Source organism: Charadrius vociferus, unplaced genomic scaffold (genome assembly GCF_000708025.1).
Source record: "Charadrius vociferus isolate BGI_N301 unplaced genomic scaffold, ASM70802v2 scaffold999, whole genome shotgun sequence".
Lineage (NCBI taxonomy): Eukaryota > Metazoa > Chordata > Aves > Charadriiformes > Charadriidae > Charadrius > Charadrius vociferus.
The window spans coordinates 331,272-357,143 of NW_009658627.1; the positions used below are offsets into that span (position 1 = coordinate 331,272).

The 25,872-nt window shown below is 38.9% G+C and overlaps 2 protein-coding genes across 4 annotated transcripts in view; one reads left to right on the forward strand and one right to left on the reverse strand.

Annotated features, from left to right (window-relative positions):
- Nucleotides 1-7,862, forward strand: part of SMPD4 (sphingomyelin phosphodiesterase 4, neutral membrane (neutral sphingomyelinase-3)) — an 18,265-nt gene extending 10,403 nt beyond the window's left edge. The window contains exons 11-19 of the mRNA XM_009893226.1: nucleotides 1,866-2,011; nucleotides 2,463-2,553; nucleotides 3,469-3,569; nucleotides 3,868-4,031; nucleotides 4,729-4,934; nucleotides 5,511-5,744; nucleotides 6,504-6,635; nucleotides 6,802-6,930; nucleotides 7,389-7,862. Of these exons, the coding sequence (XP_009891528.1) occupies nucleotides 1,866-2,011; nucleotides 2,463-2,553; nucleotides 3,469-3,569; nucleotides 3,868-4,031; nucleotides 4,729-4,934; nucleotides 5,511-5,744; nucleotides 6,504-6,635; nucleotides 6,802-6,930; nucleotides 7,389-7,715 (1,530 nt within the window). The 3' untranslated portion in view covers nucleotides 7,716-7,862. The remainder of the gene's footprint in view (nucleotides 1-1,865; nucleotides 2,012-2,462; nucleotides 2,554-3,468; nucleotides 3,570-3,867; nucleotides 4,032-4,728; nucleotides 4,935-5,510; nucleotides 5,745-6,503; nucleotides 6,636-6,801; nucleotides 6,931-7,388) is intronic.
- A 2,503-nt stretch (nucleotides 7,863-10,365) lies between these two features.
- The window catches only part of MED15 (mediator complex subunit 15), a 22,536-nt gene continuing 7,029 nt past the window's right edge, over nucleotides 10,366-25,872 (reverse strand). Inside the window, exons 8-17 of one of the 3 annotated variants that reach the window (XM_009893207.1) lie at nucleotides 21,039-21,158; nucleotides 15,150-15,292; nucleotides 14,703-14,830; nucleotides 13,669-13,803; nucleotides 13,204-13,267; nucleotides 13,061-13,127; nucleotides 12,441-12,601; nucleotides 12,070-12,236; nucleotides 11,092-11,190; nucleotides 10,366-10,946 (exon numbers count right to left, since the gene is read on the reverse strand). In XM_009893207.1, the coding sequence (XP_009891509.1) occupies nucleotides 10,810-10,946; nucleotides 11,092-11,190; nucleotides 12,070-12,236; nucleotides 12,441-12,601; nucleotides 13,061-13,127; nucleotides 13,204-13,267; nucleotides 13,669-13,803; nucleotides 14,703-14,830; nucleotides 15,150-15,292; nucleotides 21,039-21,158 (1,221 nt within the window). In that variant the 3' untranslated portion in view covers nucleotides 10,366-10,809. Of the gene's footprint in view, nucleotides 10,947-11,091; nucleotides 11,191-12,069; nucleotides 12,237-12,440; nucleotides 12,602-13,060; nucleotides 13,128-13,203; nucleotides 13,268-13,668; nucleotides 13,804-14,702; nucleotides 14,831-15,149; nucleotides 15,293-21,038; nucleotides 21,159-22,843; nucleotides 22,848-25,872 lie in introns of all 3 variants that reach the window. The other 2 variants (XM_009893209.1, XM_009893208.1) reach the window with 2 other exon arrangements.

Sequence of the window (25,872 nt, forward strand, 5' to 3'; positions counted from 1 at the left end):
GGGGAGGGCTGAGCATATGTACTCTCTAGCACTACATGAAATTTTCCTGCTGTTTAATTGTGGGGTTTTTTTAATAAGTGCTATGATACCTCAACATACTGTTTAGAAAGGAAAACAGAAACTACTAATTGTCTTCAAGTCTTGTTTACTATTACAGTTATCTAATTACCATGTTAAGAAAAGAATGGTGTACATCCATCCTGTAAGCTAAGATTTGACAACAAAGCACTTGCGAGGAAAAGTACTTTTTAAACTAGTAATGTTCATAATGGTGCTGATCCAGGCTAAGAGGAAGTTATAAGAATTGCTAAGTGGAAAAACTACTAGCATCACCTGAAACGATGTATTGAAATAGTGGTACTAGTGGGTTTGTAAGTTCAAAAGGTACCTTCAAAGGGAGCCTAGAACTCTTAAAATTCTACCCTTTCAAGGCTTATAGCAGAGTACTCAACCTCTCTAATTGCTTTTGGAGATCCCGATCTAAACTCTTAGGACAAAGTAACTTCTCAGAGTTCTACCCTTGTATATAAACTCTCCTCAGGACTGTAGAAAACATGCTGACTTACCAGGAGCTGTCAAGAACACAAGACTACCCTTTATTAGAACTGGTAACAGGTTATCCTCTCTCTTGGAAGAGTCTCAGATCGGGCTGTTCTACATGACTATATCTATCATCAAGCCTTGAATCTTTCCCTGGAGCAGACTTCACGGTGTGTTAAAAATCTTAAGAGGTTGTAAAAACACATCTGGTTTGCCTCAGGCATTGCAGAGAAAGGACACACAGGGACATATGCAGACAGCCCTCCTCCCTGCCCCAGCACTGGAAGTACTGTTGAATGGATTTAAGAAGTGGAAGCTTTTTGTATAAAAATGCCTGTCAGTACCCTACAGTCATATTCAGCATCTTACCTCAGCATGGCTGCATTCGGCACCCTGGAAACATCTTGCAGCTATTATCTAATACACTCTTCCAGCATCTTCTGTTATACTTGCAGCTGTAACTTTTGTTTCACGGACGTTCTTCCCAACTTTTGAGAAACATGAGAGATGTGAAACTTAGGATACAAATGGTATCTTAAAATCTGCCTTCAGTAGTGGATTGCAATTAGTTCACTGCTCTTAAAGCAGATTACAGTAGCAAAAGAGTTAGTGCATTGTTCCTGGGCTCTGCAGCAGACTGGCTCTGGTGCTGGGCGCCCAGGAGAACCAGCTCTTTTTTACCTCATTCATCTCCCTGCTATATCATACACTCACTCGTTTATTAGCAACATCACTGTGGCTCACCATCGCGCCTTGTGCCCAGGCTACTTCTACCCATAATGATGCTAGAAGCAACAGGATCATGCAGGACTTGAAGCAGTTCTTATTCTTATCATCACTTTCTAGAATTATTCTTTCTTACAAGGCAGATGAGTACCAGAATAGAAAAGATAACCCAGTAAAGCCAGCCAAGAGCATAAACAAAGGATCTGTTGTGCTGTCCGCAGCAATGAACTTATAACCATAATGAAGGGCTGAATATTCTTTTTTTCAGAAAAGGGTAAGTTGAAATCTATGTCATTCTGTTCTTTAATGCTACCCTGAAATTCAGTTCACTAGCGTACTGTAGCTACTTTTTCTTACAATCGTATTATCAAAAATACACTACTGCTTCCTAGTGAACTGATGCAGAAGCTTGGTGCAGCTTGTCCTGAGGAGCAAGTATGTCTAAAATCAGGTGGCTCCAAACTACAATGAAGAATCTAGAAGGAAGAGAGCGTTTCTTGTATTTTGATTTCTGATCTGAGAATACAATTTTCCTGAATTATCTCCTGGACATTTAGCATACGATGCTCATGATCTTCCTGTCTTTGCTTTGAATCTAGGAGTCATTTAAGCCCACTGAAGAGCATGTGCTAGTGGTAAGACTGCTTGTGAAACATCTGCATGCTTTCAGCAACAGCCTGAAACCAGAGCCTCTCTCTCCTTCTGCCCACTCCCACACAGCCAGCCCACTTGAGGAGTTTAAAAGGTAGGTACGTGAGCAGCCTGTCTCTGAAACAAAGCTCTGCTTTCACCGAGAGGTTGAAATAGGTTGTTTTGATGGCTAAATACAGAATTGCGTTATTAAAAGTACATGAAAGCTAATGGATTGTGTTTCTCGCATCCATTAGATGAGGGGTGGGGGGCAGCTTCAGGAGGGGGGTATGTCTTGCAACTAGTCTCGTCTATAAATTGGCACACGACAGAGAAAAGAAAATCCTACCAGAAGATTCTGGCCAAGCTTAGTGGAGAATTTTATATTTATGTATTTGAGTTGAAATTCAATGACTAGAAGTAGCTGCAGTTAAGAAAGAACAAGTTTGGATCAGTCCTTCCTGTATTTGCATTTGTGGAAGTGTGTTTGGTTGTTGGTTGGCTGGGTTGGGTTTTTTTTGTTTTTAGAATTTGCTGCTGGTTTATATGTTTGGATCTGTTTGCAGGGTTGTGATTCCTCGGTTTGTCCAGGAGAAACTTTATATCTTTCTGCAACACTGTTTTGGCCACTGGCCTCTGGATGCCTCTTTCAGAGCTGTACGTACCTGCTTCTCTTTCTAAGTCTATACTCAACAAAACTAGTAATTAGTTATTGCTTTTCAGCACCTATTTCTTGGTCTTTAAATCTTTTTTTCTAGAGCAGTGAAATTCTTTGTATAACATGTACATTTAGTGTTAGAGAAAGAGTGCCAATTGGAAGGAAGTTGAATAGATCTTGGTGAGAATTACTACAGGTTATTGACTGAGTTTCCTGATACTGAAAATGGATGTTGATTTGAAAAGAAGTAGATATTACTTTTAAAAACAATACATTCTTATAGGTCCTAATTTCTTAATATCTTATCCAATATAATGGGTCATAAACAAAAGTAACACAATATTAATTTGCAGTATCTACTGCAAATATTACCTCCTGCAAGCAGGAAAAGAAATATATCAGACCATGGCTCTTGGTAATTAACGTAGGAGTCTACAAGTGCAGAATGTAACAGGGCTAGATCTTGCTCACTAGACCTATAGTTAGCTATGTCACAGTGTTTGAGGTACACGTGTAAGGCAGAATGTCAGAAGAAATGTTGACAGAGGCCATGGCAAACTATTCTTGGCTTCAGTGCAATCAGGACTCCACTGTGGTTCCTCAGGGTGGTGGGTACATCTATGCAGAAGACGAGCTCAAATTATTTTAATGTAGCATCTCTATTTGGGTGTTACATAAAATCCAGATTGGTCCTAACGAATGTGCACTTTTTTTCCATTTGGGGTTGGTTTTGTTTGTTTTTTTTTTTTCCCCAAAAATACTCAGGTTACTAGAAAGAGCTTTATTCCTAAAAACTTCTAGGTGTCATTAAGGTAATAATATTCACTAGGTTTAAAAGAAACAAACAAAAAACCTTTGCAAACCTTTCCAAAAAGTATTGATACTCATGTGTTTTTATGTGTGATTATGCTTAGGTTCTTGAGATGTGGTTAAGTTACTTGCAGCCTTGGAGGTACGCTCCAGAAAAGCCGCCACAAAGTGCAGAGCCCTTGCCTCGCAGTGTGTCGGAGAAATGGTAAGGAGGAAAAAGCAGCTGTGAGTAATCTGAACCAAACCTGAAGTTTATGCAGATCCTGAGTAAACCAGCAGGATTTCAAGAACCATCCACCAATGTGAATTAGCTTCCTGTACATGGTTAGAGATGATTTCTTACAAGCTTTTGTTTTGAGAGGAATTTTTTTTCCTGTCTCAGTGCAAATAAACCATCTTTTCAGAAAAAGTATAAAACGTTCCCTTAATGACTCTTTTGGCAGAAGACAAAAGAACAATTACTTAAATAGCTGTACTCACAAATCCTGTACTCACTTTGACAGGGCTGCTTTCATTCAAGAAAACCTACTCATGTATACTAAGCTGTTTGTAGGATTTCTGAACAGAGCTCTTCGAACAGACTTGGTCAGTCCAAAAAATGCTCTCATGGTGTTCCGAGTAGCCAAGGTCTTTGCTCAGCCCAATCTAGCTGAAATGATCCTGAAAGGTAAATGGATATTTTGACATCTTACGCTGTCCTGTCTCGGTCTCTCTTCACAATGGCTACATCTTACCTCAGAAGCACTGAGGTGAATAGACTTACTCTTCCATTTTCCATGCTATTTTGCTATTCAGAAGTTTGTGTGTCTTCACTAATGTTTGTCTTGTCAGTTTAATATGCCTGTAGTTCTTTTCTAACCACCATCATTTAGATGTCGTTCCACAATTTTTCTTTAAAAAAAACCAAAAACAAACACACACAATATTGGGTGCTTACAATAAGGTCAGTTTTTCTTACGCTTGTCCTAGTTGATTATCTACCTCAGGATTAAAACTTCCTATTTCTCTAAAGGTATCTATACTTAGCAAAATAGCTAGTCAGCTAGTCATGTATGCACTAGGATACAGTAAATTTGGGAGAGGCAGATTTGACAACTGTCTTAAGTGTCATGATTCTCCACTGCCTTTGTTAAAAAAAAAAAAAAAGTAACAGGCTTATAATGCTGTGTGGTCTGCTGACATTTTCTGCTGTGGGCAGAGAGGATTAAGGGGGGAAGGCAATTAAGGCCTCTTTTCCCCCTAGAACTACCTGCCTACCTAAAAACAAGTTGCCCAACAGACTTAAGATGCTTTGTAGCTAGACCTTCCCCAGGCAGAAACAGGAGTATTACATAAACGTCTTCACTACTTTTCTCAAATTCTAGGAGAACAGTTATTTCTGGAGCCAGAACTTGTAATTCCACATCGTCAACACCGACTTTTTATGACCCCCACACTTGGTGGGAGCTTCTTCTCATCGTGGCCTCCAGCTATTACAGATGCCTCATTTAAAGTGAAGAGTCATGTTTACAGCCTAGAAGGACAGGACTTCCAGTATAAACAGATGTTTGGCACAGAAGTCAGAAATTTGGTAAGCAACAAATTTCTTGTCATGTCTTTCTACTTTGACAGGTGTTTTCTCAATGCTGAGCATCCATATTATGAGAAGTTAAGAGAGGAAAACTTTACACCCTGCACTACTGTATAGTTAAGTTTACTGATGGTGACTTCTGGAACCTGAGGGTGTCTCAAGCCAGCACAGCTGTAAAAATCTGCTTGCTCTTTCCTAAATGAGAAGTTAATGTAACAGCTTACGGCCTTGGAGTAGTATATTGCAAGTATTTCCTCTCAAATGTGCTTACTGTGAACTTCTGATTCATTGTATTGATTAGTACCCATCAGCAAGTCAGATAAAAATAGCAGGAGGGGAAAAAAAAAGCAGCTGAAAAACGTAAAAAGCACTCAAGTTTTTTAAATGCTTCAACAGCAAAGAACTACCTTTGCCATATTGGAAATAAAACTAACAGTCTTGGCACAAGTCCATATGAGCTAAGAGAGTGAGCTTGCTGGGTTTGCTCTCACTGCCAGGTATCAAGGCTCAGTTTTATCCATATATTGATGCTTAGTGGTCCTTTATCTTTGTCTCACGTAATTTTTTTTGGTTTAGGTTTTAAAACTGGCTCAGTTAATTTGTCAGGCACAGCAGACGGCAAAATCCATATCGGACCATTCTGCGGAGACAACGGCTAGCCAGTCCTTCTTTTCATGGTTTAGATTTACACCATCTGAGATGAATGGTTCTTACACAGGCAACGACCTTGATGAAATCGGGCAAGACAGCATCAAAAAAACAGATGAATATTTGGAGAAGGCACTGGAATACTTGTGCCAAATCTTTAATGTATGTAACATCTTTCTAAGAACTTTCCCTATGTGGCAGTGTGACCAAGAGTCAGGATTCCTCAAATGTACTTTTATCACTCTTGTACTTTGTGGGGTCACAAAGACAGCCAGAGATCCTGCTAGCAGATTTTGCTGGAAACATCTTTTAGGCTTGACTTTACCTGACCACTTTAAAACCGCTTTCAATATAGATAGAACTAGATGCTCTTAATTTTTAAATATTAAGCCCACTTTGTTTCAAGTGACCACTCTTTTGGACTGTAGTTTATATCAAACCTGTCTCTCTACTTCTGCCTGCTCTCAAGTTTACAAACAGGCAAGACATGGCTTAAATTTTAAAAACAGTCCAGTATCTTCTAAATGTAACAAGCTATAAAAATACAACGTGTAACTGCAGCTATTGATTAATGGATGAAGCAGAAGTAGGCTGTTTCTTTGATTAAACTTAAAGAACAGATTAATTTTTCTGTCAGCCACACTCCCTTATACAGAATTGACCTAGACGACAGCTATTTGACAGCCTCAGGGAGTAAGGGACATATAAAAGAATACCTCTCCTGGATTTGACAGGCACAGACAAGAAATCTGGAGACTTTTATCTCTTTTTAATGTCTGAGGTACTATTAAGTAGTTCTTGGTACCTGTGCTGGCTGTCAAAGGGTTCCACTGCTAAGAAGTTTGTGAAGGCAGGAAGGAATGAAATACAAGGAGGGGGTAGATCAAAAACATGCTTTAGAACTGTTTTATTCTTGAGTAGCTGAATGAAGCCCAGCTGACCCAGATGATGATGAAGTGTGGGACAGCTCAAGATGAGAATGGAAAAAAACAGCTTCCAGACTGCATTGAAAGTGAGGATGGCCTCATTCTTACACCCCTTGGAAGGTACCAGGTGAGAGAAGAAAGATTCCATATAGCTACTCTAGATTGTTTTTGAAAAAACAAGTTGTCCTCCTACATCAAGAGAAATGCAATTTATCTGGGGCTATGAGAGGTGTCTGTATAAAAGCATTTCAGATGGGAGCTACCAAATAAGGGGTTTATTTTCTTGTTTCTAGATCATAAACGGCTTACGTAGATTTGAGGTGCAGTATCAAGGAGATACTGAGCTTCAGCCCATCCGAAGCTACGAAAATGCCACTCTTGTCCGCCTCCTGTTTCGTTTATCCTCAGTGCTTAATGAAAGGGTAAGTACAGCACTGCATCCTTTCATATTTTCCACTGCAAATTCCTGGTCTTCACTGCACCTGCACATACACGACACTAGGTTTGTTTTTGCTCTGTCTCCTTTATTGTAGTCCAGATGGGCATTTCCCAATAGTATCAGCTTCTCTACCTGTAGTTCTGCTTTTCCTACACAAAACACTAATAAATAACATTTTAAATGTATTCTTTATGCTAGATGAACAAAGGGAATATCATTCATAACAAATGTTTCTAAAACAGGAAAAGCATATCCTTTTCTTCCTGTAGGTATGACAGATAAAAGGCAAGTCTGCACGAAAGCAGTTCTACTGTTTCAATGTGCATTTTGATATTTTTTCCTCCATTTCCTATAATTCCCATCCTATAAATGAAGAAAACTGTAAGTTATACTTTATGACAGTAGTTGCAGTAAAATACTAACTAACTTTTCCTATCTCAGTTTGCTGATCAGATGGATGAGCTTTGCTCCAGGGAAGATTTTGTTGGTAGACTTTGCCGCTATCATCTTACCAACCCTCACCTCATACAGAAAATCAGGTATAGTCCTGTGGCGAAGGACAGAACAAGCCAGAACTGGGGACCAAGAATCAGTCTGAGGTTTCTGGCTAGCTACAGGACTCTCATTTCTTTGCTGATGATCTACTTCATTGCATCCTGGTTTTACATCGGGCCAGTGGGCTGCACATTCATTATCGTTGTTGGGTATTTTCTTTATGCTATAATAATGACTTTTTTCTCTGAAGGATGGAAACCACATGAACACTAATTTCATTCTCTCAGCTTACACTTGTAAAAATAAGTGGTTTAAGGATGAGCCTGGGATTCAATGACTAAAACGTTTGAATTATCCTATCAGATCTTCCTAAAGTATTTTTTTAATATTAAAGTTAATTGAGTTTTATAAACAACGATGTGGTCTTACTGAGCAAAGTTAATCAATGTAAATTTTATTTTCATAAAAGTGTTCCTATGGAATATAGCAAATGCCTTTTTATTGGGGGGGCTGGGGGGTGGGTTAGGGAATAAGCCATCATTATTTGTACCATACCTGTTCTAAACCAATAATTAGCTGTAGGACTTGCACATTATGCTTACAGGCAGAGCACCTACAAAAGCAACAGAAAGTGCAGTGCATCAACAAATTTATAGGAAGTTGCACTGATAGGAAAAAAAACCCAACCAACCAGAAGCTGGGACAAGACAGCAAGAGTGGCATCTCACAGCCCAGTGTAGTGTTGGGCAGACTACTCCTGTAATCAGCTCTACAGTCACAGGAGTCAAGATAATGTCAGGGTAGCTCATATAGCAAAGACACAAAGCTGGAATTTAACCTAGAAAAGCTATGCCACAGATGATAAGTTTGGAAAAACAGATGAACAGCCAAACACGCACTATCCTTGTTGCATGAAGAAAAACAGTAACTCATTTAAAATACCAAAACTTCAGGGGAAAAAACTTCTCACTGAAGTTTAAAGTCTCATCAGCCAGACAGGACAGTCCATCACACAATCACTGAGATCACCAGTAGGGGCACTAATCCTAACCCAAGAGCTTTCCTAATTGAAAAAGAAGTAGTTTCAGGTAATCACATGGATTTGCTGCATTCGCCTGCAGTCTGATTGCCACATCAGTGCCTACTATAAAAAAGGCAGGTTTGCCACCATTGAAACAGACACTAGTAGTGAACAGCTTTGTTGAGAGACAGAGAATTTGGGCTATTCCAAGAAGCCATCTTCATCAAACTGCACTTTAATTCAACAGTCTTAATTCTCTTGTTTCCTTATTACTGCTTTGAACATTTACATTGAGGTTTCACATGAGATTCTTCAGCTGTTATTGTCACCTCATTTCAAGTACAAGCTGGTTATGAACTAATTTATGTCAGGATGCCAACCCCACCCTCTTAGTCAGTATTTCATTACACCTTGTTTGAAGGAAAACTGAAAGGTACTGGAGTGACAGCTCTGAAGACTGCACTAGGAAAGTTATTGTAAATCTGAGGGATGTGCATATTTTGTATCTATTTCCGGGTATGTTTTAACCAAATTGTTAAGAAATAAATGCTATAAATGTCTCAGTTAGACCCTGGCAATATCTTTAACACTACCCCCCATCCCCCATTTCTATCCTCATTTCTTGGGTTATGACTTAATTACATATTACAAACTATTGGTGCTGCTGGTCCTTTTGCCCTAAGGAAAGAGTCAGCCATGTAACAGTACTGGTTAAAAAAACCTACATCTTTTATCTGCAGATACCATTACTACTCTCTTGATCAGGTCTTCCAATTCACTATGAGAACACAGTAAAGACAAAGCCATTTATGATTTCCTCCCCTAACCTTCAAAGCCTACAAGTTTTCACTTACCATAGAACAAAGGAACCATCATCCAATGGACTCAACAGAGCTGGTATCTAAGGGTCAACATGGGAAGAGCAGTATAATGTTAGCATCCAACACAGGAATAATAATAAATTTATTACAATAGAAACAAACAGATAATGCATTAGTTCATGTACAAAATACTGATAGCATTCTGCTGCCTCAGTCAGTGCTTACTAAGTACCCACATTTAAAAACGTCCTAAAACTGATGACACCACAGATTTACGAAGGTCATAGCAATTTCTTGACACTACTGTAAGAGAGCCCAGCTACTCTTTAAGGTTTGCTGCACAATAGAGGGAGATGGAGCAGGAGATAATAGGAATATCTGAAATGTGAAATTATTCTGCACCAGGAAATTAAGAGCGAGTAACTTATAAAACAATCACACTATGCATGAAATTACTCATGGCAATTTTTTTCATTACAAGCGCCTAACAATAAGGCAGCTGATGACTGACTTGAGTGCCCATTTTCATTGCTCAAGGCACAAATTATTAGTTGTCAGTTCTACTCCTGAGCTATGTTGTTTTTCCTTTTGTTTTTAAACAAACTGATGTAGCATAAAAGCATTTTCACTGAACAGCATCAACTTCCAAAGGAAGCCAGACACCTCAGAGAGACTCATGGTAAAAGAAGAAATGTAGCTACAAGCCTGCTGGATTGATTTGTGTTACTAGGGCTTTATACTGTTGGGTTCCACCCCCTACACCTTTATGTACACATTTACTGAGTTTATAGAGGAAGTCAGTGTGCACATTGATATCTCTTCTTTCAAATCACCTCACTCTTTTGGAGTGAGAAACACGTGGTCCATGCCAACCAAAAACCGCTTATACAAAGTAGTGTTGAAAATAAGCTATAAAATACATTTTTCTCTCTATTGTGTTTTCCCCCCACCCCCAAGTATACTTATCCAGATTTATCTCACGTATTTGAGGGATGCCTTAAAAGGCTGTAATTTATCCCATCTCTAGGCAAAGCTAATAGGCAAAAAGATTCCTGCAACCACTGAGAAGTTTGCAAGCTCATTCTAGTTGCAGCTAATTTATTTCTGGGGCAGTATCAGGTCACAAAACATACAGTGTGAAAGGAATACTGGCACTGAACAAACTTTGAAGCAAATTAGGACATTCTCTCCCTGCTCCCTCTTATACCAGACTCCCTGATGGAAGTCCACAAATAATTTCTTCTCTAAGAAGACAATAAAACCTCATCCTAATACAGTCTCAAGAACCATATATACACATTTTGTATATTTGAAAATGCTGGCAAAAGTCCACAGAGGCAGAAGATAAAAAGCATGAAAGCTAAATCTAACATCAGGTTCTCTACTGAACCTGACACCTAGAAACAACAACATAAGGCTTCTTTCTTCTGAAGTACCCTCCCCAAAATGTGATTTTCCAGTGGCATGTGGAAGAGGCCAGCTGTTGAGACCTTCTTTCTTGCTTCACGATATAGAAAGTGAGATGTTATGCAGCAGAGAGGCAGGCCTGACGAATACTTTGTGCCCAGGTGTTTAAGAGTGCCGTGACTGAGTGCTTGTCTGGAAGTTGCAATAGTTTTGAAGTCATGTACCGATACACTGACTGCAAAAAGGGATTGGCTGCTGGAAAAAGAGATAACAGATAAATGGAGTTATAGTAAAAACAATATTAAATTTAAAAAAAAAAAAAAGTACTATTAGGTGTTCACATTTCCCCACTATTACCACATATGAATGCCCAACAAGTGTCATGCTAGTATCCTCATACCATACTGTCTAGGGTTTTTGATCCACAGAGGACTCTGATCTGGATAGTCCGCTGGAACGCTGAGCTGTAGTGGTGGGACATTCGGAAGATTCTTGTCATCTAGAATGCAAACAAACTTCCCATGAGGACAAAGCATTGCTGGCTGGACAGAGCTGGGGGGTTGTGCATAATTCAGCTTGGTTTCTAGCCTCTGAACCCCAAGGAGAAACCAGGCTGTCATCTCCATTTTCACTGGAAGGCAATCTCATTGGTCACTTTAACAACACTCTTACGTTCTTGGAAGAAAAGCCTGGCAAACGTAGCTCCATCTCTTACACATTTCTGCACCTTGCCAATCTCAACATTTCATCAGCTGAACTTCACTAAGTCAGACAGCTCATTTTTGAAAATTAAGTGCCTTGTGTACTAATATTCAGAACAAAACCAGTTCAGATTTCTCAAATGAAGGGGAGGATCTATTTTCCCCATTGGAATCCAACAGCAAAACAAGTTAATAGACTATTACACTTTATACTTATTCAGCTGAGATGAAAGAAAGATGCAATTTGAATTTCTATCTTGAACATACATCATTGTCAGTGATCATCAGTATAAAAAGACCCTCCCAAAAATTAACTCAACATTTTCCTAGCTCTGTGCTAGTTGTTGGAGGCAGAATAGTTCTTACATATCAGTATAGGCCAAATCAGGAATCAAGATTATTGCTAGCAACAAGTAATTTTCTAGACACTAAATGAAATTACCAACTGCAACTTCAGTGTAAAAAAGGATCAGTGTGAGTGAAATCTCCAGGTGTACCCCAAAGCAGTCTGTGCAGAATGTCATGATTAAGTGGTGCTATGAATCTGGTAAGTACAGGCTTAATGCAGAAGTCACAGGTTGGCAAGACTAGGGGCTGTGAAGAAAAAAAACCTCCCATTTTCACAGTCAAGCTCAGCACTTCTTTCTGAATTCATCCCTCAGTTTCTTCTTGCTTACCTAGCTTACATATGAGATGAACTGTGCCATTATTACTGCAGTGGGAAGGGTCCAGGTTCACCAGGAATTTAGGATTTAATCTTGCAACTTCCCCTTGTAAGACATTTGGTATAGTCTGTCTTTCATCCTCTTCATATTTCCGTTTTCGAGGGGAAGCAACTGGGGCCCTATGTAAAATACAGTCCACAAAAGGACTAGGTGAAAATGTTATGCCAACGCCACATTTGTCAAATATTTTACAGGTGTAAAAAGGAAAGATGTAACTCACATCCACGCATAAACCCACCTGTTATTTTAATAGTTTCTACAAATAAATATTTTTCCCTTAAACAATGAGTATTTAAGACAGACAGCAGGTCAATGATACATACGTGATCGGTGGTCCGTGAATTGCAGTCATAGCTGGCATAAATGTACGGTAAAGGGAATGGTTGAAGACTGGTGAACGGATGTTGGCCAAAACAGCATCCAAAAGTGGCTGACACAAGTACTGCTGTTTGGTGGGGGGCACTGGGGGAGGCGGTGGAGTAGGCTAAAACACAAGAAAAGCCCCTTTTCATTTATTCATCACCAAAAAAGAAATCTCTGCTATTGATTCTGCAAAATTTTATAGCAGTAAACTTCCAATGCATGAAATGCAAAGGATTCTCAAAACTGGAAAAAAAACCCAAACCCAAAACAAAACAAAAAAAACAAACACAAAACACTGCAGCTTTCGTTCAGGAAATCATTCCTGAAATCAGCTGCAAAAGTTCATAGAAAGAATTACTCAAGCCTTAGTACAAAGTGCAAGAATTTGAAAGTTCAGTTAAAAGATATATTAAGGTGACTTAGATGCCTGCCCATTATTATTTTTTTTTTCTTATTTTGTCCAACCTTAGTTCAAGTCTTAACATCATGAGCAACAAGGAACGCAAAAAAATGTCTTGCCAAATCATAAGACCCTTTGGAATTAATTGCTTATCTCTTGCTAGCGCAAAGCATTACATACCACAGCCATATCATTTTTCAGCTTCTCCAGAGCAATTTCGCATTTCTGCAGTGTCTTTAGAGGGCACCTGCAGAAGAGGAGAAATTTCATCACCACAAAATGGTCACCTCGGCTGAAGTGTAGCCAAAATAAAAAAGAGTTACCGTTTTGAGGGGTCAGTCAGGATATCCAAGAGACTCTTCATTTTACTCAGGTCCTTCTTCCTATCTGAAATAATATCAGAGAGAGAAGCGCTGACTACAAGAATAGCTTCCATACGTGCAGACAGAAATACAGGATTCTGCTAAAAGTGAAAACACGAGCGAACACTGAAGAAAGAAGTGAGGATCAAAAATCTCTCATCTACCCATAAGTATATCCATTACATAAGCTCTATGTGTCTCAAAAACATTAGAAGTAAAAGAAAACTGATGGGAATTTAGGGATGAGGATTCTACCCACTTTTCACAGCAAAATCTTTACAGTCACAGGCAAGAAAGAGCAACTAACTTTCACTGTCATTTTTAAACCCTGGAATAGAAACCATCACAAAAGGCAAGGTGCTGCTTCTTTCATCAGAAGAGACACCTGACAGGGAGAAATGCATGACTAAATATAGGGAACCTCACCTTCATTTTTATCTATTTTATTGATCATCCTCCGGAGTGGCTCAATGTATTTTGATAGCTGTTTGAGTTTCTCCAGATACTGTTGCTCCTCTGATTGGCTAGAACTGGCTGGACTCATGACAGAATTTGGATTTCCTGGCAAGAAGTAAAGATTGCATGTCACAGGGATGATAAAGATACTGCAGAACAGCATTCTCACATTTCAGAATCTAGATCTGAAATGTAGTGCTCTCCAAGTGTAGCTCACATCAAATATCCAAATCCACAACCGGATGCCCTCCTCAGTTTAAGTGCTTGTCTAACGCTCTAATCTTTGTGTAGAAATAACGTGTTCTGTGGGCAGAACAGCAATTCCCATTTAATACATTTTTTTTCTGAAAAGGTCCAAAGTTTCATGTACCCATTTTCTAGGTCCTCATTTTGCCTTCACTGTAGTGCACTGAACACTAAATCAACACACTGAATTTGCTGCAGTTTTCCTTAAGTCAGTGCTTTCCAAACTGCAGAGCACACAATACTAGTATAAGAAGGAGCCAGTATGTTACTTCTGTTCGCAATATCAGAAACTGCTTATTACATCCAGGAGAGAGAAGAGCACAAGCATTAGAGTACACCCAGGAAGATGTTTTGGAGCAAAGCAGCCTGCCACCTGTGATTAAGCGGTTACATCCTTTACAATTGCATGCTGTTGCTAACAGTTCCTTCCTGCATGGAACCGAGGAATCATTATACCTTTATAAACTTGCTCCATTAAATTAAGTATCATTCTTTTTTCAAAAGACTGGGGAAGTCAGAAAAAAACATTACATAGTTCAGTGATGGGAAAAGAGGATTCAATTGGTTTTGGTTTGAGATATCCATGTTGTTCTGTTATGTGGTGCCTGTGACACGTTCGCTACTTGCAATGCTGGCTGCTTTGTAGAGCTCTTTGAAGTTTACATCATGTCAAACAGTAACAGGTTTCCTGGGAACTATTACAGTTACCAAAATATACCCCAACTCACGGTCTGCAGTATAGTTCTCAGATCATTTACCTGGAGTGTTTAAAGGACCTGGGGATGGGACACTAAAGTTCTGAGGTGTTCGTGCAGCTGCTGGGCTCTGGGATGGTTGTGGAGATGGACTGGGGAGAAAGCTGCTGGGTGATGGAGCTGGGCCAGAGCTGAAAAGTAAGCATAAAATTGAACCCATCAGAATCTGCCAAGGAAGCCTGATCAGCCTGTGAGCAGATACGCTTTTAGTACGCATTGCTATGGCACTCTAGCTCTGCCAGTAGACTTGGTGAGGATTTTGTACATGGCTTCTTTATTTAAAATGGGGGTTTTCAGAGTGTAATCGGCACAATCCCCCTGTGCTCTCACTGAAGTTCATGTTAAAATTCATTCACTTCAATAGAAAGAGAGTAAGATACATTGAATGCTTCTGAAAACCTGACCCTTACAGCATTGACAAAAGTCCTCAAAAGTTGCAGTCTAGCTCACCTGACATTTGAATTTGGCTGAGAAGTTGGCTGGCCTGGCTGAGGAGATGGCTGCGGCTGTGGTGGCGGAGGCATTGATTGGGGTGTTTGAGCTTGTTGGACAGGAGATGGGGATGACATCATGGTAATATTGTTCTGGCTGACCTGAAATGTGGAAAAACATATGATCAATAACAACAAAAGGGAGCACAGGATGGGAACCTAACTGAAAGGCTTTACCTATGGAGAGAAGCATATCCTCAGGCCTACAAGAAATGAAAGTGTTAGTTTCCTGTTTCCCCTATAATGACAGTTGCACCTGTATCATTCTTGAGGCTCTCAGGGCAGTACTTCATACCAACTTCATCAGAAATAACCATTAAAGCTGCACATAATTTGAATAGCTGTATAATAATTTTCATTTCCCAAACCATCATGTTGCTATTAAAATGTCAGAAATGCCATCTGAAAAGCCTGTACTTTATTAGAACTAAAGAAGAGCAGGAAGAAAAGACAGTCCTAACTCGAGAATTAACAGCCATAAAACCCCCTCCTTATTTTGATAATCTAATTACAGACTTCAAAGGTCTGTCAGACCTGACTGTAGCTTCCCAACTGGTCTTTAGGAGCAAGAAAAAAAATTAAGTGAAGCCACCGACATCTTGTTTAAATATTCAGCTTTGAAACTCTGGGTGGACACAGAAACACTCCAAACTGAATGGCTGAGTAGAAAAAAACTGAAGTAACCTTCTGACCTTTGGAGAATTATGAGACGTGCCTAAAGGACAAAAAGATGGATAAGAACATTTTCAGAACAGCACCAAACAACTAAGTTTATTCTGTACACTCTAAAGTGTTAGAGCCAGATGATGCTCAAATTAGAGCAACTTCTTACATCTGTTCTAATGGACATTTTTTCCCCGTGATCACTTAAAACCAAACAAAAACCCCCTGTATCATGGTGTAGTAATGCAGATATTAAGTGATTGTGTTTGTTTAAGGCACGTTGCAGAGTTCTTATGACCTGAGGCTATAAATAAGTACATACAAAGATAAATGGAATTAGCCTGCAGAGGGCAGTAACCCATGAGTCCATTCTGTAAGTCAGCACCTTTATGAATTAACAACTATGTTTCCCTCAGTCTAAACCATTTTTAAGAAGAGGTCCCAGTAAATCCACAAGTCCCAGACACTTCACAGGCACTGCAATTTGGTGTTGTCCTTCACTCACTGGTTAAACAGCCATCTAAATCATCCAACTGTTTCCAGAGAACATATTCAGCACATTAAAAAGTAAGTATTGAAAGGTCTACTTTTGTGTGTACACAATGAATATGACAGGAAATGCTTTGCTTGGAATATCACATTACATCTATGCAAGAGGTCACGCTCCACTAAAAAAAAAAAAAAAAAAAAGAACCAAACAATCCCCAGCTAGGTGCAAATGTAACACTACTAAAACTTGAAGACACTAGTTTATCATCCACTAAGCATGGTTTAAAAAATGAAATGAAGCCTGACATACTATGATTTCTTTTTTTTTTTTTTTTTTTTTCAATGTTCAATAACCCCATTATCTTCACAGCCTTTCCTACAACGACTCTATCTATAACAAGTGAGGCTCAAATGATGTTTTAAACCAGCCATTATATCTTCCTTTTCTCCACAATCAACAAATACTGACACTGTGCTTACTGTGTTTCACAGGAGGTGGACTCTTTAACAGCATGTCTCCTCAACAGCTGGAAAAGCATTTCTGAGATTGAAAAGCACAACTTGCCTCCCAAAGAAACCAAGTATCTCGCCACTGTTTGGAAGGAAGCTAGGATGAACACTGCAAAAAGCACCCCTGATTTTTTTACAATTCTATTTAACATTCTATTAAACAGCAAGTGATTTAGAACTTACTCATATGGATGCTGCACCCATTTTTCATCACTGTTGAGTGGTCCATCACTTCCCCAAAATCAGGCCCCTTTTAAGTGTTTTAAGTTGCTTACATAAAATTACTTCTGAAAATTTTAATCCGTGTGTTTTGGGAAGGAAGGAGAAAGATTTCATTAGGTTTTTTGCCCAAGTTAAGCTTCTGTACCTACTTCAACACCAAAGTCCCTGCATGTTAATTTACAAATGTCACAGAAAAGCAAAGAAAAGAACATGCAGCATCTACTGTGCACATAAGCACAGAATGAATTAGATCTTTTTTTTGCATTACTCATTTAAATATATGCATAGGCAAACAGCTTTCCTTCTTGCAACATGTTTGCCCTCTGCCAGCTTCATTTCAGAATACCCAAATCTAATATGTAAACTTAAGCAAAATTGAGACATTTTCAAAAACATACACTCAGAAATATGCAATTCTGAATTTACTGCCTTACTTTTCTTTGAATGCAGTTAATTTGCTACATAATAACTTCAGATGTCTTTCTATAGAACAGATCTTAAAGACGCTTTCAGCTTTAGACTGCTACACTGTTTGCAGGAAAAAGATTAAGATTATAACACGGTAATGAAGTGTCAACTTCTAGGGAATTCTCTTTCCAACTGACTCCCACTAAAAAGAAGGCTTAAAAACCAAACCAACCAAACAAAAACCCCAAAACTACCCAACAAACCCAAAAGACAAAAAACTCCCTCCCTCTGAAGCTTTAACTGTATTAAACTCATTTAGCTCCAGAGTTAAGCCATGGTTACTGACCATTTGTATACCCTCCAGCTTCACCAAACATAAGGAAATACACCTATGTATTTTTTCACTGCAGGATGAGAGTTTCTGCACCTACAAGCATATTCATGGACAGCTATTACAGCCCACTGAACATGAATTTACTCTGTGACTCTACAGTGACCTGCTGATGACGCCAAGCCCTAAGTTTCAAAATACATTTAGGCGTGCATGACAAAAATTTGCACTTAATATCCACTAAATCAAAGCTATTCTTAGTGTTTAGAGTATGCCACGCTGGAAGATAAACTTAGCTATGATGCCTACCTCCAGTTTGCTGAGTTTCAGGCAAGGAACTGAGTGGATAAGGCTAGCAAGAGTTTTTCAGAAGCTCCTGGTAGCAAGATTGTACAATATGAAGAAGCTAACAGCAAGGAAAAGGAGACTGCAACAAGGAAGTGATGGGTACTAATGAGTAACAGCAGAAACACTTTTAGTCTAAAGGAAAAGTCTAGAAAGCATTTAGACTACTGTACTTACAGCTTCAATGTCAAGCCAGTAAGCACAGCCTTGCCTACTCTGTTGCAAATTGGGTTTCAAGTTCACCATTATGCTGCTTTACCTAACAAAATTAAATTCTGCAGAGCTTCAAAAAGTTCAGATACAGGTTTCCATATTCCCAGTCAGCCCAATATCCCTTGCTTTATTTTAATATTAACTCAGTTTTACTTACACATCCCCTCCCCCATATTTCAGTTTGCTGAGGATTTCTGTGCCATCAGTAAATTGGAAGTTCATACTATTGCAGACTGCAATAAATTTCTGGGCAGAAATTGGAAGGTTTTGACACTAGAAATACAAGAGAAAGATAACTAACGTACTAAAACCGATCAAATTGCTAAAGCAAAAGCTGAGTATTAGTTTAATCTTTTAAAATTTCAAGATCAGCAAATTTCTTGAGCCAATCCAAATACAGTACACAAAACTTCTCTTAGCTGTTCAAAAAGTGCCACTAACATTGATTATAGTCCATGTTTGGTAACTATTCAGGCACAAACAAAGTTCAGCTAAGAAAAAAAAAGGTCAGTTCTAATTCCATGGCAATTCAAAAGACCAGGAGATTGTGGAATACAGCGCCATGTCAGTAAATACATTCTTTTGATTGAAAAGACCACAATAGAAAAAAAACCAAACAACCAAAACCAAACCCACTGCAGAAGCAATTGAGCCTTGTGACAAAAAAAGGACAGACTGACATTTGTGTCATATGGGGTAAAAATAAATAGCCACACAGTATTGATATCACATCTGGTCCTTTTGTTGAAAGAGATTCTCCAGTGCAATACCAAGATTATTTTCTAAAGAGAAAAGACACTCTGAACTACCTACCACCACATCTAAAATCCTTTAGATACTGTAGTCAAGGAGACGACAGACTCTTAAATGAGTAATTAACCAGATGTATGCTACAGCCCTTTACTCCTATTGTGAACAGCTGCAAGGGCTCTGATGAGAAGGTAGTTATAACATATCCAACAGACTGGCTTTAAAAAACGTGCTTCCCGCCACAGTTAAACTATGACTCATTCATTCATCCTACCACCCGCTTAGGAGCCATTTTCATTCCAATCATTTTGTTCATAAAGAAATTTCTTTTCTTCTTCTGCCCTCTTTAGTTGTTCAGTCTTCTACATAATTTTCACAATCTTTGGCGTGCTACTAAGAGCACTCCTTGATGACCAATTCATTTGGTGTCAGAAATCAAAGCTCCTCAATAACCACAGACATGACAGCACTAAAAGATCAGTCCATAGCACTGAATGCTTAAACTAGAGGTCTTTTGTTATGACTCAAATATTAACTATAAGCCAATCTAATACTTAAATATCTACCAGAAGGCCTCATCAAACTAAATAAACGTTGTAAATACTTCATATGGGAGATGATTCTCTCAGTATATATAAACAGCTACATCGAATAATGCTCAAAGTAAGTTCTTTGACTCAACAGCTATGCCTGGGTTTTATTTCAGTTAACATATAAACAATGATCTGGATTGAAATGACCATCTTAAACCAGAAACAACAACAGATGTGTCTGCCTAGGTCTGGAGAATCTTTCTGGCCACTGTATCTACTCTAGCAAATTTCTGAGATGCAGCAGCACTAGGAAGCAGAGTTTCAGATATTCCACAGCCCCACGACAAGCGTGCAACAGAAACAAAAATGCAAAAAGTGAAGAAACTTTCATTAAACCTATGAACAAAATGCAGCAGTATTAAGAACTAATACTGTACCTGGTATTAAATTGAAAACTAGCATCTAGAAGAACAAGACATGAGGTTCATGAATAACAGATAGAAAAATGCCATTGAATGCTATTCCATCATCTTAATATGATACGTATTTAAACCAATACCAATCACATAGGGCTCAGCAAACTTCTGCAGAGCAGACCAGTGCCTTGTTTTATGACTTACATGTGAAAACTCAGTTCTATTTCATTTTAGTTCTCCCCATTGCTGCTCCCTCAAAATAAGACATTTGCTTGCAAAACATGACCGTGATGTCTTTAGCAGATCCGGACCTGCACCAGGCAGATGCAGCACTGTGAACTCACGCATCTTCCAGCAACAGCCGGATAGGTGCTGCCAGGCTGCCTGCACCGGTTCTTTTCTGATGCAGGTACAAGTGGAATCCTTCTGGTAGTTCCTCCTACACAACCATGAAAGAAGAGAACAGCTCCATTTTTCTTGGTCCCTGATACCATTCCAAGAAGCTACTGAAACTGAAATGAGCCAAGTTTACTATTAATGAAAGAAGCACCTGTACAGAGCATGGACACATGATAAGTAAGGTCCCAGATACAACTCAGCCAGCACACTGCAGTACTGACTTGCAATACTCATAAATGTACGCTTGTGGAGCATGGACAAAGACTAAACAGACATCACGGAGTCCTAATTTGAGACTTGAATCAATTATGAAACATTTAAAATGTTAAAATAAAGACCTATGCTGCTTTAAAAATACTTTATTTGATATCCCAAGCTTTTGGAAAACCTATTATTCAAAATGAAAAAGGATCCATAAAAATCCTAAACAGCCAAATACCCCAAGTAACACGAGCAAGTTAGTTTGATGAAAAAGTGAACTTCCCCGTGCTTGAAAGCAAGTGCTATACAATCACGTATTGAATGCGTTGCACAATTCCTGACACAATGTGCTTTGACTCAGTAAATACCTGTGGCATTTGCTGTCCGCCCAAAGGAATGGAGCTTGGCGGTGTAGCAGACACAGCGGTGGTAGGCGGGAACCGTGGTCTTATTTGCATCCCACCTCGGGCCATAGGTGCGGTGATCATCTTTGAGGACAGAGGGACAACAGACAAAAGTAATCGCAAAACAAGAAATGCAGTGCACTGGCAGGATGAGAAGCACATGCAACCTCCAGGAATTAGGGGGAGGGGGAGCATGAAGGGAAGGTTAGTGAGCTTTTCTCTAAAGGTTAACCTAACACGCTAGCATAAATCAAACTCCTTTTTATACCCTTTCTATCCATTTTTGAAAACATCTAATGAATTCTAAGTATCTTAAGAGAGCTGATATGTAGATTCAGATTCATGGGTCAAGGGCTGACTGTGCTACATTTGCATGAAGGGCTTTTCCTAAATTTTGCCCGACAGCTTGAATTTCTAGAATTATTGGAAATAAGTATTTTAACATTGTTGTCAAGAACGCTCCATATAAGAAGCTATATAATGTTATAGATTTCTGATATGCTTCCCCCACCCCCTGTGGACTCAAAGAATTTAGCAGTATGTGCGTACACCACCACTGAGTACAAAAGAATTTGGAAGACAGTTCAACAGCAACTGTCAGTAGGAATGCTCCACAGCAAGCAAAATTTCAGAACAATCTAACACATGACAGCATAACAATGCCAAAGACAACAAAAAGGACTTCTGTGTTTGAAGAAGCTATTTCCTTCCTTTTATAACCCACAGAATAAGTAAAATATATCCTTGTAATTTCCATCATTTTAACAAATACCCATTTCTCTATTACTGAGCTGTGCTAAAATAATCTGTTATGAGTCCACAATCTGCCTCAAGCTTATTCATGCACTATTTGATTCTCCAGATGTATACACTGAACATACCCTAAACTACAATCATTTAGGACAAATGATGAAGGTTAGCATTAGAATCGATTTGCATTTTTAAATAGTATTAGGACTACACTACTCTGCAGTGTCTAGAAGTGCCTTTCAGAACCATCAGTCTGCATGAGCCACAGAGATTTAATCATACATATCTGTAGAGCCCTCTGTTACTTAAAATTTGATATTACACCATATATACTGAGAATTTACAGCAAATATAGCATATTTTTGAGGTAGTATTTGGGTAATATCAGTTATCAGTAAAACAGCTTCTGTTTGGTACTTTGAAGACCTACAGTTAAGTTTTCTGGGCTACCTTCTTTTCCAGCATAGATATTACTAAGGAACCTACACAGGCCCGAGCTAACCTACAAGCTAAGGAAGTCTCCTTTCAGTAAATGTTTTGGGGCACTCTTGCTTAGTGTTCTATGTAAATGGACTGAAGCAGCCAGCAACATGTCTCTAGAAAGTCAGAGAATGCATGTGCTTACAATTGTTAAAAATAAATAAAATTAAATACAACATAGCAAGACTGAAAAAGGAAAGCAATAACTGATAAATAAAATAGTGTCAAATTCAGCACAGCTGTTAGTTCACAACATCAGAGCAATGCAGTCCCTTTCCATCCAGGCAAAGAGGGATGGTCAGAGACAGGATTTCAAAAGGGAAACAGATGAGAGCGCTTCAGACATCACACACACATGCACATGTACACACACAGCATGCAACAGCCACCACAAGCAAACATAACAACCCAGCACTGGCATAAAGCACAGCTGGATGCTACAAAGTGCAGTGAAGAGCTACAGTATCAACATGAGAGCTGGTGAAGCAACACAACCCTAACAAAAAAAAAAAAAAAAAGGGGGGGGGGGGGGAGGAGACATTGCTAGAAAAAAAAGAAACATATCCTTCCAGGCACAATCACCCCATCTTAGACCCTCGTGAATGCACATGGATCTCTGGAGTGTGTGAAATCCCAGGCATGTTATGGTGACCCACATGTCCCATCTTGGTTCTGTTTCTCATGCCACACCACCAAAGTGTGAAGATTTAGATTACTTCCTCCAAGGTCAAGGAAATTAGAAGCATATTCACAGTTTAAGTGTCTGGCAAATCACTGAACACCAGCATGACAAACTCCGATTCAAAGGCTTTCAGCTGTTTGTTAGATCGTGGTTGGACAAACATGTATGCACGTGCATACAATTTTGGTTTTGATGTTCTGTATTTTGAAAATGTGTACTTTGGAAAGGAAGTGTATATTTAAAATGACACCAATTCCACGCTGTTAACAGAAGTAGTCTATTTTTCCCATTCTCCAGCTGATTTACATTTATGAAACCTGTGACCCTTTGACTAAGGAGTCAGGAAAGGGGGTTCCAAAGATTGCATCTGTTTTATGCAAAGCAATATATTCACGAAGGAGTTGCTTTTGTCAGTCTAAAAACCGAAGACAACCAGAAGTGTTCAAGTACTCTTGAAAAAGATTTAAACTGAAGGCAAATCCTCCTCCACAAGTGTAGTTCATTTATCTCCATTTACAGAATCAAGAAATATCACCCCATAAAAACAGAGAGCAAGCAGAGGAAGAGAGTCTATGCCCACTGTAAGATACAAACCCCATTATTTGATAAAAATGAAGTGGAATATAACAATTAGAATTCTGAACCTGTAACTTTATTTCACCTAAAATCCAAATATTCAGAATCCTGTAAATATGCAGCTTCTGGTGAGCACATGTAAGTACTGTGCCACTGTCACTCCACTAAAGGCAGCTTTGATTTTCAAAGAGCAACAGCCAATCTGCATTCTGAGCACCTGAAGCAGTTGCACCAGAACCGCGATTTAAACTTTATTAATACTTAACTGCAGTTCATTACAGATTTTCTCCTGGTGCTGCAAGAACTTGTGTAGCACTACACAGTCACTAGGACACTACTTACTTCATTTATCAGCTTCACCTGTGAGTTACATGCTCACAAGGACTAGACACCCAAGCAGGGTAATATTGACCAGCATGGTATCTTTACGACTTTAGAGAAGAACTTCAGAACTCACATGGATCCATGTTTAAACCTGGGATTGCTTTTACTTTTGTGTAGGAAGGATGAACAGAAACTTTGCAGAAAAGGAAAAACATAGCCATATCAACCAAAATTCCCAGTTTGGAAGCCCCTAGAGACTAAGTTTAAATGTAACAAGCAAAGATTAGAATAGGGTTTGTTTATAACAAAAGCTTCCCTAAACCAAATGAAGAAATCTAGGCAAATTTATTAAAAGTGCTGGTGCCAGTGAAAAACATACTAAATACAAAGCAAAATCTACTCTTTAAAGAAACCTCTTAAAAATTAATGAAATTACATATACACTGAATTACATATACACTGAATTACAAGACTGAAGCTGCATTGTAATACTGTACACAGCCACAATCTTAAAACTCAATATTATATACAGACAATATTTACACAAGTACAAGAAACCCATTTAATTATTGGACTTCACAGCGTTAAGTGAATTTTAGTAGACTCACATTGCAGTGATGTCATGACAACAAATGGAGTAAAGCCTTTATGTGGAATTTTGTAAACTCCACCCATGACAGATAATGAGCAACCCCTGAGTTTGCTACCTCTGAATAAAGCTGCAATACAAAACCCACTGTCAACCATCTTATCACCCGAAACTTTTCAAATGCACCGTGCTGTTAAGCCACTTGCATTATGAATTCACTAAACCGGGCAAGAATTAAGTGGAGTCTACCCAAGCACAATCCATCTGCTTAGGAGTTGAAAGAGCACCATTAAGTTAGTAAAAATAAAAAAAAATAAAAAAAATCAGAGTCCCCTTGCAGTCAGCCTAAGTCCCTGCAGCTCCCACCTGGAAATTATTTAAGAAATAAACAGAAGGTTTAATTCACATTTCAATTGTAGAAACAGAATTCTGCATTGCTGCCAGTACTGTACCAACTGTACTTACCACTGCTCAACTTTTACATCCTGTGTTACATTGACACAAGCAAAAGGACCAATACAGAAACAGAAGTTAGCCACCAGCAAGGATATACAATGATGGTACAAGGCACTATTCCTGATACAGGTCTGGGAGATGTATGTTGAAGAACTAACTATTCTCACAGTCCCTGTAAAAAGCTTCCAAATGTCTCATTGAATCTATAATATTACTTGTGTGCTGAAGGGGAAATGGTGCATGCAGACATGGAATGTCTGGATATACAAAAAGAACTCTGCCGTTAATCCTAGTCAACCTCATTTCATCTGTCTGCCTCAGTCTCTTCATCTACAAAGCGGTGATAATTGTACTTACCCATGTCTGTAAAATGCCTCAATATGAAATACTACAGAGGTAAGCCATGAAAGACTATTTCATATTCTTGTGCAAAATGGGATGAGAGGTTCAGCTCAAGCCATTCCCAATTTTTTTTTCCCCATGTCTCCTCCATACCAGACACACATCAAGGAACAATCACTGGGGCTACAAGCGTATTGCAGGATAAGAAAACTGTGTTAGACAATAAGCTTTCACCCAGCACTATTTTTTTTTTTTAATGTAACTCTGCACTTGTGACACATGCCATTTTTTCTTCACAATTCACATCCAGAACAAGAGCAATCTGTATCTACTGCCCATTTCACTCAGAAGAAGAATGAAAGATGAAAGGAATGAAAGGGGAGTACAGATAGATTTCATTGTCTATACTATTTTTTTTATGGTCGGTACATGGAAATGGAAAGTAAATCACACGTGAGTAAAGATAGCAGGCAAAGAGTCACAGTACAGAAATCAGTTTACACAACAAAGCAGTCACCTAAGAAAGTTTAATGAAAGAAAAGGTGATATACTCCAGGTACCAACAGTCACTTGCAGCGTGACCACAGTAGGCTGTCTTA